General features: G+C 36.5%; 1 protein-coding gene across 2 annotated transcripts; it reads right to left on the bottom strand.

The window, feature by feature from the left end:
* Positions 1-224: 224 nt before the first annotated feature.
* On the bottom strand, positions 225-16,451 carry LOC129360260 (centromere protein I-like). 2 transcript variants are annotated; one of them, XM_055030362.1, is made up of 20 exons: positions 16,181-16,451; positions 14,638-14,775; positions 13,474-13,592; positions 13,181-13,288; positions 11,722-11,770; positions 11,578-11,624; positions 11,067-11,156; positions 10,839-10,970; positions 10,320-10,463; positions 8,195-8,315; positions 7,887-7,981; positions 7,051-7,168; positions 6,844-6,908; positions 6,170-6,279; positions 5,022-5,157; positions 4,401-4,525; positions 3,134-3,182; positions 1,910-2,128; positions 672-713; positions 225-539 (listed from the first exon to the last, which is right to left on the bottom strand). In XM_055030362.1, the coding sequence occupies exons 1-20, from the start codon at positions 16,341-16,343 to the stop codon at positions 357-359; spliced, it is 2,253 nt and encodes a 750-aa protein (XP_054886337.1). In that variant the 5' UTR covers positions 16,344-16,451; the 3' UTR covers positions 225-356. The 2 variants fall into 2 exon arrangements, with proteins under 2 accessions (XP_054886337.1, XP_054886338.1); XM_055030363.1 differs by having other exon boundaries at positions 1,910-2,125.
* Between the last annotated feature and the right edge of the window lie 43 nt (positions 16,452-16,494).

The raw sequence follows: 16,494 nt of genomic DNA, 5'->3' as shown, positions 1-16,494 counted from the left end.
ATTATTGTTACATTACTTTAAAATGGTGGTAAAACAACACCTTTTGTGTATAACGATAAAGCTTGTGTTTATCATGACAGGCCTATCGATTAATAGCTTCTTCTCATCAATTTATCAGTGTTGTCTTGTAAAAATCTAATCCTGGAGCTAAATCACTCATTTATCTAGAACTTTATGCCATACTCTAGATTTCAGGGGTTAAACCTACTTATTGAACCACAATATAAAATAAACACTTTATTAGCATGCCTTGTAAACAACTAAAAGTGCATAAGCATCATAAAAAATATGTACACGAGAAGGACTTGCAGGAAGCAGAAAGGGTTAAGTATGTACATGTCTTTTAAAACAAATCCTTAAGATAATAGTGGTTGTTTCATCTGCGGCGCAGATCCGAGCTCCTGGCTCTGCGTCACGTCGTCGCGCCCGTCGCCCGCCATCGTCACCCTCCGGCTGATGTTATTCTGCAAAAAGTCTTTAAGGCCGTCGAAGCCCTGGGTGAACAGATACTCCAGGTACCAGCTCCACGGCTTGGATTGCTGAAAAACACACAGGGATCGCATCAGAAAACATCTGAAGGACTGTTTGATCAAAGATGGATGACTGAGGTGAGTCAAGACGAGACGTGACGTCTTAAATGAACACAGAACGGAAAAGGAGATTCGTTTTACCTTGATGGAATTGAGGTCCGTGTCTTTTCTGTCGGGCCAACACTGATAAAGAGACGACATTAATATTCAGTGACAGAAATCAGTGGGAAATCTCACAAGATCGCAGGTGGCCCAAACCCCCCAAAAAAGGTGAATGTTTATTATTAAACATCTTAAAGGGCAGCCGTTAATTATAAAATATCCCTCTTGATTAATGCGTCATCTCTGAAGGATACATTAAAACTCATTTGTCTTGGTTGTAGGTCTGTTTGGCAAAATGCACAGCAAGAATCCAAACTGATCCATAAAAACAACAGACAGGGTTTCTGCCTGGGAAACTTCTAGTTTCACTTTTTATAAAACATAAAATACTGAATTTATGACAAACATTTATAAAACCTACAAAAAAATAATAGAGAAAGACAGACATAAGAAGAGGACAGAGGAAGAAGGACTGGAAAGAAACAAGTGAGGAAGGAAGGAAGAAAGAAAGTAATGAAGAGGAGAAAAGGAAGAAAAGAGGGTAGTAAAACATTCAAATTAAAAGAGTAGAGATGAAGGAAAGAAAAAGGGAAATGAGTGACAAAAGGACACAATGAAGCAAGAAAGGACAAGAAAAAGGAAGGAAGGAATGAAGTGGCAATATGAAGGGGACATAGGAAACAAAGAAGAAAAGGAAAAACACCAGAAGGAAGGAGCTAAGTGAGAAAAAAGATGGAAGAATGAATGAAAAGCACAAGAGGGGAAAAATGGAAGATATATAAATAAGGAGCGAGAGGAAGGAAAATAAGAAAATCAAGAACACAGGAAGGAAGAATAAGAAGTATGGAAGGAAACAAGAAAAGACAAGGGAGCATAGAAAACAAAAAAGAAAAGAAAGAACAAGAACTGAAGAAGGATGGAGACAAAAAAGGAAATGAATAACAAAGGAAAGAGATTGAAGAAAGAAAGGAATGATAAGAGGAGAGAAAAGAAACAAGAAAGGATAAAACAAAATGGGACATAGAAAACAATGAAGAACACAAAAAGGAACCAAATAAGTGAGGAAGAAAGGAAGGACACAAATAAGGAAGTAATGACACAAGAGGGGAAGAAAGAAAGAAAAAAGGGAACAAAAAATTAAATATATAAGGAAAGAAGAAAAACGATTTAGAGAGCAGTCGAGGGGATAAACTCTGAGAACATGAATATTTTTCATTCTCCCATCTTGTTCTTCTTCCTCCTAACTAAACTCCATTTGTTCCCAGAATCCCACTGACCTTGTGGTGGAAGTCCAGAGCGTAGCTCACGAAGGCCGGGTGGTGGATGAGGTCGAAGCGCGTCGAGAACTGCGGCACGCCGCTCTTGGCGAGCAGCTCGTCCGACAGATGCACGTCTGATCCTGGATAGCACAGGTTGGAGTTCCACAGGCAATTCACCATGAACACCTGGTAGCGGTTAAACTCCCGGAAAATCTGGCGGCTGATGTGAAAAGCCTGCTGCAGAAACGACACCGAGGCAAGTCATCTTAGTCAGAGTTCGGTAGTAATTAGTTACATTTTCTTAACTAACCTTTTGAGGAAAATTTACTTTTGGAATATTTTTGGTAACTGTACTTTTTACTTTCTCTTGAATTACTTTATTATGAAGTATTTCTGATCTTGCTTGAGTAAAATTTCTAGATTTTCTATCCACTGAATGAAGAACAAACATGTTTTAATCAGAAATTTCCAAGACACAGATCTGCAGTTTTTGTTAGTTTGATAAGATATTTTTATTTTCTTTTGCCTTATTTTGTCAATTTTTGTTACTTCCATGAATTAGACCAAAAATACAAAATAATTCCATTTAATTTTATATTTTGGTCCCTCTGGTGATGTAATTTTTGAATATTAAATTACTGATCATTTGATAAGTTAGTCAGTACTTGAGTTACCAAATACTTTCTTACTCTTACTTAAGTAATTTCGTGGACGGCTACTTCTTACCTTTGCTTGAGTAAAAATATGTTACACTATTTCTGCTCTTACTGAAGTAAAATTTCTGGATTTTCTGCCCAATGAATGACAAACAAACATTCACCAGACACAAACACCTGCAGATTTTGTTAAAGCTTCACTTTTATGTTGAAATAATTTTATTTTGCCTGATTTTATAATTTGTGTTACTTATATGGATTATTTAAGTAATTTCTTTGATGGCTACTTTCTACTTTCACCTGAAGCAGTGCTACTCTTACTTGAGTACAACGTTTTCTGCTACCTCTGGTCTTAATAAAAACAATCTGGTGGCATTTGCAGGCGAGCCGGTCGGCCGGCAGTGAGAAAAACCTGCTGAAAAAGTCGGAGCTGTGTTGAAATAAACATTTCTAAACTCTCATGTGAGAGGAGATTATGGTTATCAGGTTTACGCAGACGGACTGGCTGAATATCAAACATCTACCTCGGTTTCTAAAACAAACAGCTGGATTACTGACGCAAAATGATCCACAGGTTCGTCCTTACCTCAGTCACTTTCTCCTGCCTCTTGGCAGACATCAGGTTCACTTTGTACCTAAACAAAACAGACATGATGCAACTAATTACAGAAATATAATCCCATTTTCTATGTAACAGTATCACTTAAAGCTATTTCTAAAGCTAGAAATAAGACTTTAATTTCACACATCAGATTTTGTCAGGCCTCTACATGCCAATATGTGATGAGACCATGTTCTTTTTCACACCTCAGCCATTTTCATTTACAGTGCTATCTTAAGGTAGAAATTCATATCGTCAATGTATTTTATTGATATTTTAGGTGACAAAGTGGTGCATTATTGTAGGACAGAAGGAAAATTAAGCTTGGTTTTTGAGGTTCTTGTGAGGCATGCATTTCTTTCACTCTGTTACTCTTAAATAAAACTCATTGTGACCTATTAGAACGACTCAGTCAGGGTGCGTTCACATTAGCTCTGCTTAGTCCACTTTCATCAAACTCAGATTTCTTTGTCTAGAAAGTTCAATTCATTTAGGGAGGTGTGACTATCCAATCAAACTCTGGTGCAGATCAAAAAAGCAAACTCTGGTCCGCCTTAAAACCTTGGTCACGATTCTGTCGAAGTGAACTCTGGTGCAGCTTGAATGCATATGTGAACGTCAAGCGGACCAGAGACCATTCCAAAAGCAGGAAGACAGTTATAGCGCAGTGTAAATGCAACCAAAACAAATTCAAGAGTCTGGCACAAGAGCGAGAAATGACACAGTCTTTTACCAAAGACAAAAGAGAAATTCTACAAAGGCAAAAATCTGACGCTACTCCATTTTTGTTTACATTTTGTGAAGAAAGACATTGCATCCTATTTCTTCAAAAGGCTTGCTTCACTTGATATCACAGTGTGAAAGCAAACCGCACCAACTGAAAACCATCCCACCTGATGGTCTTTTGGACTGTTGGGTATGAAAACACTCTTAAAGTCCAGACCTAAATCCAATTAAAAACATGTAGCAAGACTTGAATATCATGTTCCACGTTCAGTCTGAATGAGCTTGAACTAATTTGTAAAAACAAAAATGGGCCAGATTGAAAGTTTGTGTTTATTTAAAGCTAGAAGAGTCAAAGCATGTTCTACTAAGGTATACAGGAGGGTTTCATTTTAGATTTCTAAATTAAGAAAAATAATGAATCATTTGCCTTCCACTTTATAATAAAATACACTGGAGGTTTTCAATTTTAACTCCACTAAATGGGTAAAAGACCAGAGCTTATGCTACCAGATGAATGGTCTCCCACCTGTGCATGATGAAGGCCAGTCTGTCCACGCTGACTGGGTCGGCAGCGAAAAAGGCCGGATAAAAAACTCCTAGAGGAGGCATGACCACGAGGGGAAGACCAAACTTCAGGAAAGTGTCACAAACCTGAGGAAGGAGGGAGAAAAAAAATTACTCTTCAGCTCTTAATCTTAATCAAAGCTTTTATGAGTCTGCAGAGTTCTGCATTGACATCCTATAAACTGATGTACACTTTCATGTTGGGCCAATAATGCTGCATTCCATTTAGCTCAAAGTCAGATCTCAGATCTGGGAATTATGCTGTATCCGGTTTGATCTTGATTCCAGTTGGAAGTCAGGAAACTAGTGGGATTTGATTGTTTTTGTGCTGGCAAACTACTTATAACAACAGAAGTTAATAACAATGTATTATATGCATACAGATTATGTTCACATGTTTGATTGAAGCTTGTGACTCCCTGAGGATAATTGTAGTAAAATAAAAATGCTTAATGTTTAGGAGTGAAGAGGATTTCAAAGAAAGTTTCTAGGAGTAAAACTGGCCCAGAAAATCTGCTTTGAATCAAGTTGGATCCAAACTGGCAAAGACACTTGCAGCACCCAGTTAGCAGCTCTCACTTACTGTCTCATAGAAATCCAGAATGAAGCTGAGCAAGAGAGAGTGGCAGCCCTCCAGCTGGAGGCCCAGGGAGGCCAGCCGACCCACGAAGTGAACCAGCTCCATCACAGAGTCCTTGAACCCTGACAGGGTTATGTTTCTGAGACAGAGAGCAGAGCAGAGGGTCACAAACAGAAACTGTCTGCTCAACTGACACCAAGGGAAACTTTCAACACACGTTTACCGATGTTAGATAAGACGGAGAAAGATCACAAGACCAGAAAATATCAGAAACTCAATCCAGAGGGGTGTTAATAATGACAGATTTACCCAATGAGTCAGCAAATTTTACATGACATGCCAGGGATATATTCAAGGCTCAATTCTGAATTATAATTTTTATTTGGGCTGGAATATATTACTGAAAACCCCATCACAATATAAGCCTTTCATTCAGTCAATTTTTTTCTTTTTTTACCTACAGATTCATCCTTTGCTGAAGTGTTCACTAAATGAATGCTATGTTACTGCATTTCAGGCAACAAAATGCTTATTTCCTTCCTAAAAACTGGGACCAAGTGCTTTGTTTATTTGCATATTTGACTTTTTTCTAGTATTTATAAAACAGCTGGACAATATGGATAAAAAACTTATCACAATGTAAATGCTTCATATCAGTCGATATCGATAAGAATTGATTCGTTTTTGTTTTCAAAATCTGAAGTACTGAAAAACTGATGGTGTGACCTTTCCTGCTTTATCCAGTTTTCACTCCACATCATTTGTTTTTTTATTTTCAAGCAGTTATGAGGCAAACCTTAAAATGCTGCTGCGCCAGGTACTTAACAGGTTGTTGCGAGGTAACCAAAGAATGAGTGAGTTGATTTCACCGACCTTGTTTAGCTGTGGTTCTGGATCAGAGCACAGTGAATACTCAATAATCTATATTATCATGTGTTATCATGTATCATATATATTATCATGTGTCTATTGCGATCTATATTGTGGTATTGATTGATTGTCCAAAAAGTAAAATGCACAGATATGCCTCATCTTCAAAAAAGAAAAAGAGCTGAAGTTTCTAATTTTTTTTGCATTGAGTGGATTTTTATAAAAACCATGCTCTAGTTGTTCTCCAGGCTCGGGTTTAATGGAGTGGACGAGAAACTCACATGGACGTGTGGCTGTTGAGGCTGATGTCCAGGTCATCTTCCAGAGCGTACGCAGAGTGCCAGGTCAGCCATTTTAACAGCATGTGGTTTAAACATTCAATCAGTCCACACTGCAGAAACACAGAGAGAAAAGGAACAGATCAAACACTCAGTGAGAGCAGTGGTTATAATGTATGCAAGGCTAACACGCATTAGCTGCAACCATAAAGATCCAGTCAACATAGAGCTACAATGTGAGTACGATTCAGGATTTCTGACCATTTTAAGGTCAAACTTTTCATCTCTTACATTTCTGTTTAGCCTCTTTTGTTTGGATAGATGAACGGATGGAGGGAAGTCAGGATAAAAAAAATGGATGGATGAAACAATGAATGGATAGATGGACTGATGAAAGAAAGAACAAATGGATGAATGGAGAAAAAAAACAGATGGAAACATGTCGGAGAGAAAATGAATGGATGGAAAAACAGATGGATGAATATACAATTTACTGGACGGATGAATAAATAAACAAACTGATTCACAGATGGATGGAAGAATGGACATGGAGATCAGAGACGGATGCATATTTTAAAAAACAGGATTTAAAAATAAGTGTTTAAAAACACTTTAACGTTGAGAACACCCAGATTTGTCCCAGTTTTAACAACTTTTGCCTCAAACAGCAAACTGACCTTAAAAAACAGCGAGGACGTGAAGAAAAGCTGCATGAGAGGATCGAACAGCAACGTCTTGATTTCTGAACAGGAAAGAAAATATCACAATTATTCCTGATCAACAAACTGCTCACATTTTCTAATAAAGCTGTGTCTATCAGTTACCATTCTACGTAGCAAGTAAGATAAAAAGCAGCATTTTGTTTTTGTTTTTCTGACACTCACGGGAGCTCGGAATGACGGGAATGTTGCTCAGGAGGCCGAGGATCTGAGGACGCAGTAGAGATCCGTCCCAAACGTTCAGGAATTTGTACAGGAAGGCGTCAGAGCTGTTAAACCCCTCCTATTGGACAAAAGCAGTGTTTAATTAAAACATGGGGCAGCAATTTATTTAGATTGAATTCTGACTTTTTTCTCATAATTTTAAATCTGTGTCAAGATCCAATTAAATAACCAAATATCCTTAGATAATGTCCCGAATTCATTTGGTAGAATTTTTAAGATTATATTTGTTTGATGGTGCAGAATGAGTATTTAAACAATTCTGATTCTGAGAAGAAAACCTCAGAATTCGGAGGGAAACAAAAGTCAGAATTCTGAAAAACAAAAATCTCAGAGTTCTGAGAAACAAGTTGGAATTCTGAGAAAAAGAGTCAAAATTCTGAGAAAAAGTCTGAATTTTGAGAGGAAAAAGGTAAAACTTCTGAGAAAAAAAATAATTCTAAGAAAAAAATCTGAATCCTTTTTTTTTTTGGGTGGTCCTAATTGTCTTCCATACATTCAATTTATTTGTTAGATTAGAGTTTATGATTTGGTTGTTAGATTTGTTTTATGGTGCATTAACAGTTTAACAATTCTGATTCTAAGTTGGAAAAAACGTCAGAATTCTGACTTTAGACAAAGAGACTTCAATGTCATTCAACTGTACATTTAAAAAGTACATATTGGGCAAAATTTTATTCCTATACTAATAAGTAAACAACATAATAAAATTATTCATTTAAATCTCAGAAATATTGCATAAATATAAAATAAATGAACACATGCAATGAAATGCTCACCTGCAGGAAGTGCTGTGCCGACAGCAGCCGGTTTAAAACCTGTAGCGCTTCCTCCGGGTTCTTATTGGCTCCTCCATCGCTGCAGAACAAAAACTCTGACCAAGAAAGAAGAAAATTTAGTAAGTCAAACAGACAAATAAAACAAATTATTCTAGATTTTTTTATCGCTTCTCCTAAAATAATTCCCTTTGGTTAGAAAACTCAGTAATCTGCTGGAGTTCAGCTCAAGGTCAGCTTTAATTCTGCTTGTCGATGATGATGATGTCACAGCAGTTTTGCAGCTTCACGTCCAATCATATCTCATTTACCTTCATGGAGAGCATAGCCGAGCCAGAAGTTGAGTCGCAGGAGGGCCGACTCATCCTGCACGCAGTCCAGGTACTGCAGAGCCAGCCTGGAACCCAGCAGAGAGCCCATCTGAGCCGGCAGCTGGCGGAGGAACAACCCAATAAAAACATTACAGCACACCCATCAACACAGACAGGCATCCAGAGGCACATTTTAATGAAAAAAAAAAAAAAACATGCTCAGAAAGTCAAACTTCACATTAAAATACAGAATCTGTTGTTTTACTTTATCCTGTTTACCAGCATTAGGAGAGTTAATGCTTTTAACAGTTATAATTTTAATTAGAGTTTAGTTTAATTTCACTGTGACTTTTTTTAGATTTTATAGTGTGTTTGCTAGATTTTATTAGTTGTCATTAGACAAATATTGTTTAGTTTTTATTAGTTACAGTAGTTAGTTCTTCCCGATTGTGGCTGACTTTTAGGTGCCGAATTCAAAATGGTAGAAGAACTTTGATTATGCTTACATCGATTGGCTAATGAATACTCCACAACAAATACTGTTTTTTAAAAATGAATGCAATTATTGTTTGCTTCCAACTTTTGCTGTCGCTATTTTGTATTGCCAAGAAGCATATGAATACCGTGATTTACCGACAACTGACGTAAACTGCTTGGGGAGAGAGGGTATATAAAACTCATATCTGTTCAAAAGACTAATAAATAAATTCATAAACACAAAAACTAAGGATTTCATATCTACAATTTCAGTACGTTTTATAAACGTACAATATAGTTACAGTTAGTTATAGTTTTTTCCCATTAATTACCATTTTTATTTATTTCAGTTAATGAAAATGTTCTCTCTATTTCAGTTTTTGTTATTCCATTGGTTGTAGTTCACTATAATAACTTCGGCTGATACAAAAAGTCAAGCCAAGCTGGGAATCCAGTAACAGCCCACAAGCAGCTGCCTCAAAACACGGAGATGCGGCCAGTTAAATAGATAAATGAGAATAAAAAGGAGACAAACTATGAACAGACACAATTCTAACAAGAAGCGATAAAGTGTTGATCCTTTACCAATATAATCAATGCAATAAAAGAACTGTTTTATGCACAATTAAAACAAAAACAACAGTTAAGAAAGATCTTTGGTTGTCTTTTATAAGCCGTGTTGTGTGCAAATAAAGAGGTGAATTTATGTGTTACACAGACTCATTTTATTTTATTTTTTATTTTTTGCTTTTATTACTCATTCAGGGCAGATAAACCTCTAATGACATCTGTGAGGAGCAAAAACATATAGTGGTAAAGTTAATGAGGAGCACAGCGCTCATAAAGCGGGTTTATCCTCTAATCTAGTAAAACAATTACAGCCATGGGGCCACCTGTGCTGGACTGAGATTTAAATGCGCTGCACGTCATCCAGATTAGACGGTGCAACAGCACCACCATGTTGCGGTGAGGCGGCAACACACCAGAATCAGATTCAGCGCTGAGATGAATTTTAAAATGAAAGACTCTGGGCTTGTCACAATAACACATTTTTCTAGATGACAAATTGTCCAAGAAGTTATTGGGATGCACATTAATATCACTGTTTTGAGACTGTTTTCAGGTAATATAATGGTAATTATGTTAAAAACACATTCGTAAAGATCAATAAACTTTAAATCCTAATGAACATTCAACACTGCAGCTGGAAGATATTTTAAGTATCCAAAATAAATAACAAAAACAACAAATAAAATGAATCATAAAGTCTCTGTAAGCAAAATTCTCCTTCAAAAGAAGTTGAGACCAATTCATCAGACTGAAGACTTTTGTCATCCAGTTTTTGGTAGAAATACAAAAATTATAAACTATTGAGCTAATTTTAATTTATCATTCAATTAAGTAATTAATTACTTATTGCGACAGGTCTAGTAAATGTGTTTAAAGTAACATAAGTGATTACTACTAAGCTAAATGTGCAACTTTAAGGCCAGTAGTTCACAATTTGGATATGAAGTACCTAGAAAATATATTTTTAAAAAAGACTTTTCTTTCTCTCTTTCCTTAATAATTTGGTTTTTAAAGCAAAAAATGTCTTGTGAAGTACCATTTTCAATATAAGAAAAGTCTTAGTCCAGGGACGGTGTACCTCGATGCGATGCATGTTTTGCAGCAGCTGAGCGAAGGACTGGATCTGCTGCAGAGGAACCAGCTTCCTACTGGAGCTCTGCGCCGCCTGGGGCTCCTTCATGGTGACGGGGCTCAGAGATGGCAGCTCCAGGTGGGCGTGTTTCTGGAAAAGCAAAACAAAAGATTTCATTCAATACTATCAAAAACCATTTCTTTAAATTGATATGTGTGAAATTTTATGCGAAACTAAACTTGGGTGTTCATTTTGCTGTAAGGAATAATATTTATTTATGATTTACAAATACAAACTAAATGAAATTAAATAAAAAATTTACTTGTTCATTATAGATGTACTTTCTGATCCTGTTACTGGTAACAGGATAAAAACAGACATATAGGCTGTTTTCCATTTGGAGGAAACACTTGGAGCCTCTGGGGTGGTGATGAAATGTTGCAATAATACTGGGAAAGCAGCAGCAATATGTCAAGTGCTGCAGAAATAATTTAAACTCTCTGAATAATATGCTGGGGAACCCACCCTTTTCCGAGAGGCGGTCTTATCTCTGACAGTGAAGGCCAGACTGATGCTGGAGGCGACCTGCACGCTGTTCCTCTTCTGGACTCTGATTAGAGCCGTCTTCCAGGGGGAAATGTGATTCTTAAACCCACTCTGCGAGAAATCAAAGACCAGTTGTGTTTCATTACTGTTTAGAGTTTACTTAAAGCATTATTAGAGAAGCTTTAAGTTTGAAACTAGAGTACAAACCTTCATCCGGGATGGCATGGAGAGCGTCACCAGCTCAGGGCAAAACACTTTATAGAGAGACAGAAGGTACAGCAGGTAAGGCTGCCTTCCCTGAGGAGACAAGAGAGAAGTGCAATACAATGCATAAAAGACATCTGCAGATTCCCAAAAATACAACAATCAGTTCTGTTGTTGCAAAAAATAATAAGTCCCATGAGAAAACTGCAGATGTTTTTACAAAAAGTTTACATGTTTTTACTCGTTTATGACTTGAACAAGATATTTCCATAGTATCTCTCTGGCAAGTCAGGAGATATATGATCCTATCACCCAATAATCATAACGCTCCACTTCAGAAATCAAAGACGGAGGGAAAGAAGGATGTGAGAAAAGAGAGTGAAACAACAAAAGACAGAAATACCAAATGAAAGAGTCAGAAAAGAGTCAAATACAGAAAAGACCAAAAGACAGAAAACCCAGAAAAAAGAAAGGGTAAAATAGTGACAGACAGAAAAATCAACAGAAAGTTTACTAGTTTAGACTGCAGCTCCAGTAGCTTCCTGACTCTGAAGACACGCACTGCAGTGGAATAAGAAAAGAAAAATACTGTTAATATTTTTCACAGATGTGAAGGAAACAGTGATAACAGAAAAATAAATATTAAAGCCTAGCTTACCATTTTCCTTTGTAGTTAAAAGATACAACAAGTGGCAAATGAAAGGGCACTGAAAAAAAACAAGAAGAAAAAAATGTAAAGTCTTGTTCATAACATGAGAAAATATAAACATCAGTTTATATTCCATATAATTAAAGTTAAATCAATTTTGCTCTGACCCTTGCAGGTATAGACGGTAGATGAACAGGTTGCATTTTTTAGGTCAGACACTGATGTTGGACATGAAGGCCTGGATCACAACTCTAATTTAATCCAAAAGTGTTCAATGATTTGAGGCCAGGAATACCAAGTCACCAATTCTTCCATCTGGATAGTTAATTTACCCCTAAAGGTGAAAGGACATTCATCCAGAAAAAGAAATATGCCACATTCACCATCATCAGCGTGTGAATAGGTGAATGAAGCATTTAGAATATGCAAGTACAGGCCATTGACCATGTTACCATTTACATGCTAATCTGAGAGCAGTGAACGATCCCACCTATGTTAAATAATGAAAAACCAACAGTGAACAAGGACTCTGCATCTCTGACTCGTATCTCCACACTGTTTTATAGCATTTCACACCTTTGGACAAGAGACCAAAACAACTCAGACAGCATTATGAGGGAGTTTGGACCATCAAGCAACAACGACCCAACTATTGAGCTGTTAATACTCAATCTGTGACCTTAATTTCTCTATTGGTGTGTCTGTTCTCACTGCTACTGGCTGCAAACGGCTCAACCATGTTCAGTCTTTTAGGTCAGAGTAGAAACATCTTGAAGAAGACAGAAAAGAAGTCCAGCTGGATTTGATAACTGAGACTCAACACCAGCGACTTGTTTCTTTAAAGTTGGTCATCTCATTATTACAACTCTGTTATTTAACAATTTTCATACAGCAAAAGGTATTTATGACATAATTTTTTGAATTTATACCACCTAACAAAAATAAAATAGCTAGCTATTAAATATGAATCTCATAATGACCTCATGATTATTAGAATGTCATAATTTAGCATAACTTTGAATTGTACCTCATGATTATGACTCATTTATCTTATAATAATGACATACAATAACAGAGTTGACTTAACTACATCATATTATGACTTCGGTATATTATTAATCACGATTATGAGACTTAGCTGCATGTCTGAGTTATTGGTGATAATTATTAATTTCGCTGTCATTTTGGATTTTAAATTATATTTATACAACAAAGTAGTTTTTTTCATTGGAAATAAAATGGGCATCTCTCAAAGGATTAAAGAATGGTGTGTAAAGTGTTAAAATAGTGTTTATCTGCTCTTATTTTCATGTTTCAAATTATTTACTTCTCTCTCAACTATCAACAGAAATGTTTTAATAGATATTACAGGAAACAAACCCCCAAAATGCTACCATTACTTCCCACCATTTTCCGAGAAGTAAATAAGTTTCAAATTAAATCAACGCAGAGAAGATGAGTCACATACCAGATTTTCATCTGTGACGAAGCTGAAGATGAAGCCATAAATGGCTCGAAGCTTGTCCTTCGCATCGATCATGTCGAAAACAGTCAGCACCCATTTTATAAATAAAACCTAAAAATTTCAGAGAGAAAAACATAGAAATCCAAAACATACAAACAAAGCTGCCCGAATAAGAGCCAGATCAACTTCATTTTAACATTACTAGTGAAAATAAAAAATATATATATCTGTGCCGTGTTTTTCTAATCTACGCTATTTGGATGTTAATGTGTGGAATTGATTGGATTTTCACAAACCTGACTGCTGATGGGTAATTTCCGAACAGTGAGCCAAACTATGGCTTGGACCACAGCCTTCTGTGGCACCACTGAAGCGGGAAGCAGACACTTCAACACCCGTGCACATGGACTGGTCCCTGCAGACGTAATAAATCCAGAAAAGTACCAAACGTCAACAGGTAAATCACAGATTAACATAGCATTTTCTACAAAAGGTGGCATGCGTTTTTACAACTCACTAGTCCATTATATCATCTCTCATATCATCAGCAAAAATTCAAATAAAATGTTTTGTTTTACACTTTAAGACTTTCCGAATGAAATAGAGAAAGTTGTCATAAACATGCCGGTTGTTGGAGTATTTTCTGTTTACGTGATTGTTCAGTGTTTTTCAAAGTGTGGGCCTCTAGGGGGCGCCTCAGAAAGTTGGAGTGAAGAGAAAAACATTTTAAAAATTTAAAATAAAAAAGGAATAAAATACATTTTTAATTATCTTTTTACATAAATGTATTGTTTTGTTTTTGTGTTTTAAATATAAGTTAAAACAACTTATTGAAGATGCAGATATTAGATATTATCTCACAGATGGGAAATTCAGGAAAATGTTACTCTTTCTCATTTTTCTGACTGGAAGCCAACTTTATCAAGTTGCTTTGCTCTTCAAACTAGAGATGCAGTTTGAAGCTGCCCTGCTGTTGAGGTCACTTCTGCAAAATCCTAAACTGTAGAGATTAAATACTGTTTGATGGTATTAATATAAAAACGTTACATACTTTTTTATCAAAAGAGGGATTTGTGGTGAACATTTGTATCTGAACATCAGATTAATTGTCATAATATATTATCTGATAAAAAAATTTTCCACCACAGAACTCGTTAACAAATGCTAAACAAATGCAGTAATTGTCCAATAGTAAATAAAAGTGAGGAAAAAAACTGTAAAATTCAATGTTTCTTTACATAATTTGCAGCATTGTCTGTGGGCTTGCAAAGGGGGTTCCTGGCCAGAAATTAATGTCGTTTGATGGGGCCATAGCATGGAAAGGTTTGGGAATTCCTGGGCAACTTAGTTGGTAAAATACTAATGTTTCCTAATCACATAGTATGTTCTTCAGTTTGCTGTGCTAAAGTGTAAAAGTTGCAGTAATGTGCCTCAAAAGAGCAGCTAAGTGGCGGGCTTACCCATGCGTAGGCTCATAGCAAAGTCGAGCATGACAGAAATGGCCTCTGGGGACAAACCCCTGCTGAACGCCACTTTCTCCACCTGCACCAGATTGTTCTCCAGCTCATCGTTTCCAGTTACAGGAGTGCCTGCTTCCACTAAAGGACAGCGAGGGAGGCAAGGAAGACACATCAGAATGATAGAAATGCAACTTCAGAGGTTGGATGTGAAGGAATACCATGAGAAAATAAACATTTCCAAAGAATACAAGTATATATCTACAGATTAGATATGCAAGTCAGAGCATTTAAAACATAATAACCTCCTGAAACAGCTCTGCACAAATAAATTTCTGTTAAAACTTTTTAAACGTTTACAACCTTTTTATTTTTATCTTGTATGACCGTTTAAGTGGCTTGTATTTATATTTTCTTTGCTCATTTCTATAACTATGATAGTTGTAAAGAACAATTTCTCGTTCACAGAACAGTGGTTTAAACAACTCTTAAAAATTAAAACTAAAATAAGAAGAAATTAAACTCAAAATGAACTGGATATCCAGACTAAAATGTGTCCTCAAAGGAAATGTTCAGGTGTGCCAAAACAGAGACCATGTAAACAGATCAATACAACATGTTTTTAGGGTTGCTTTTTTGTGGACATGTCATTGTTAGTGTCATGTTCAGGGCAAAATCCAATTAAATTTGACTTTTCAGGAGTTCCTCACCAAAAATAAATTGCCAAATTACCAATGAAGACCTTTATAAGTTGATGAAGACCTTTATAAGTTGGGCTTAATTCCAGTAATGCTAGCTAATCATTGTTCTTTCACCTATTACTGAGAAAAGTATGAATAATTTTCCACATGCCATTAAATTAAATCTAAATAGAAACTTTTTGTTTGAAATCGATACACTTGCTACACTACTGTTTTATCGTTTGAGATGGGTACCATGTTTTATTTTGCTGGTCCCATTAGTTCATTTCTTTTGATTTATCCATTTGCAGAAGGTTTATTAATTATATTTTTTGTGTTGGACTATTTATTCACCAAGAGAGGCACAGTCTTTGCTTGAGACACTGCAATAACATTTCACAGTCATGTAATGTGCACTGAATTGCATGGAGTAAAGTAATATAGTAAATAATAAAGTATCCCATCTATGCAGAACATATAACTACAGTTTATGCTATTACTGTGATAATCTAGAGATCCAGTAACCCTGGTTGTAACTAACATTTATAAATAATTGCTTGTTTATCTCAAATATTGTGTACGGCGTAAATAAATACAACATTTAGCTTTTTGATACAGGGAAAGTAGAGAAAATGTGAGGGTTTCCTAGTTGACTACTGCTCTGTAAGAGATTTTTATAATCCTCATGTAGGTTCGTCTTCCTCTGCGTTACGATAATACACCATAAGCTATTTATAAAGACATTTTACTTTCTCTCTTATATTCTGCCTGTTACATGTTTCTGTTCATTATTGTGCTGAAGTTTACAACTACAGTACTGTTCCGTTGATGGCTATGAATCCAACTGTTTTTGTTTGTGGACCTACCTTCAGAGAAATATTTCAAGGCCAAAACGAAGGGCTCCTCCGCCTCGTTCTTCCTCCTCTCCTGTTCTGCGATTCTCAGACTCCGGTTGCTGTTCCGAGTTCCGACAGACTGGTCGCTCAGATTCGAACTGTCCGAATCCGACAAGTTTAGCAGCGTCGCCATGTCTACATTGCTAAAAAGTTTAAAAACACAATCCACACACCCCCAACTCTGCCTCTGTCGGTTCAATGGAAACTCAAATTCGTCCGCGCCGACCGTTTGCCCTGCGCCTGCGCAGTGGCGTCCATCCGCTGAGGTGCTTCACGGGAGTTTT

This window comes from Poeciliopsis prolifica, unplaced genomic scaffold (assembly GCF_027474105.1).
Source record: "Poeciliopsis prolifica strain line A6 unplaced genomic scaffold, Auburn_PproV2 SCAFFOLD006, whole genome shotgun sequence".
Taxonomy (NCBI): Eukaryota; Metazoa; Chordata; class Actinopteri; order Cyprinodontiformes; family Poeciliidae; genus Poeciliopsis; species Poeciliopsis prolifica.
This window is presented reverse-complemented; position numbering and strand designations above follow the sequence as displayed.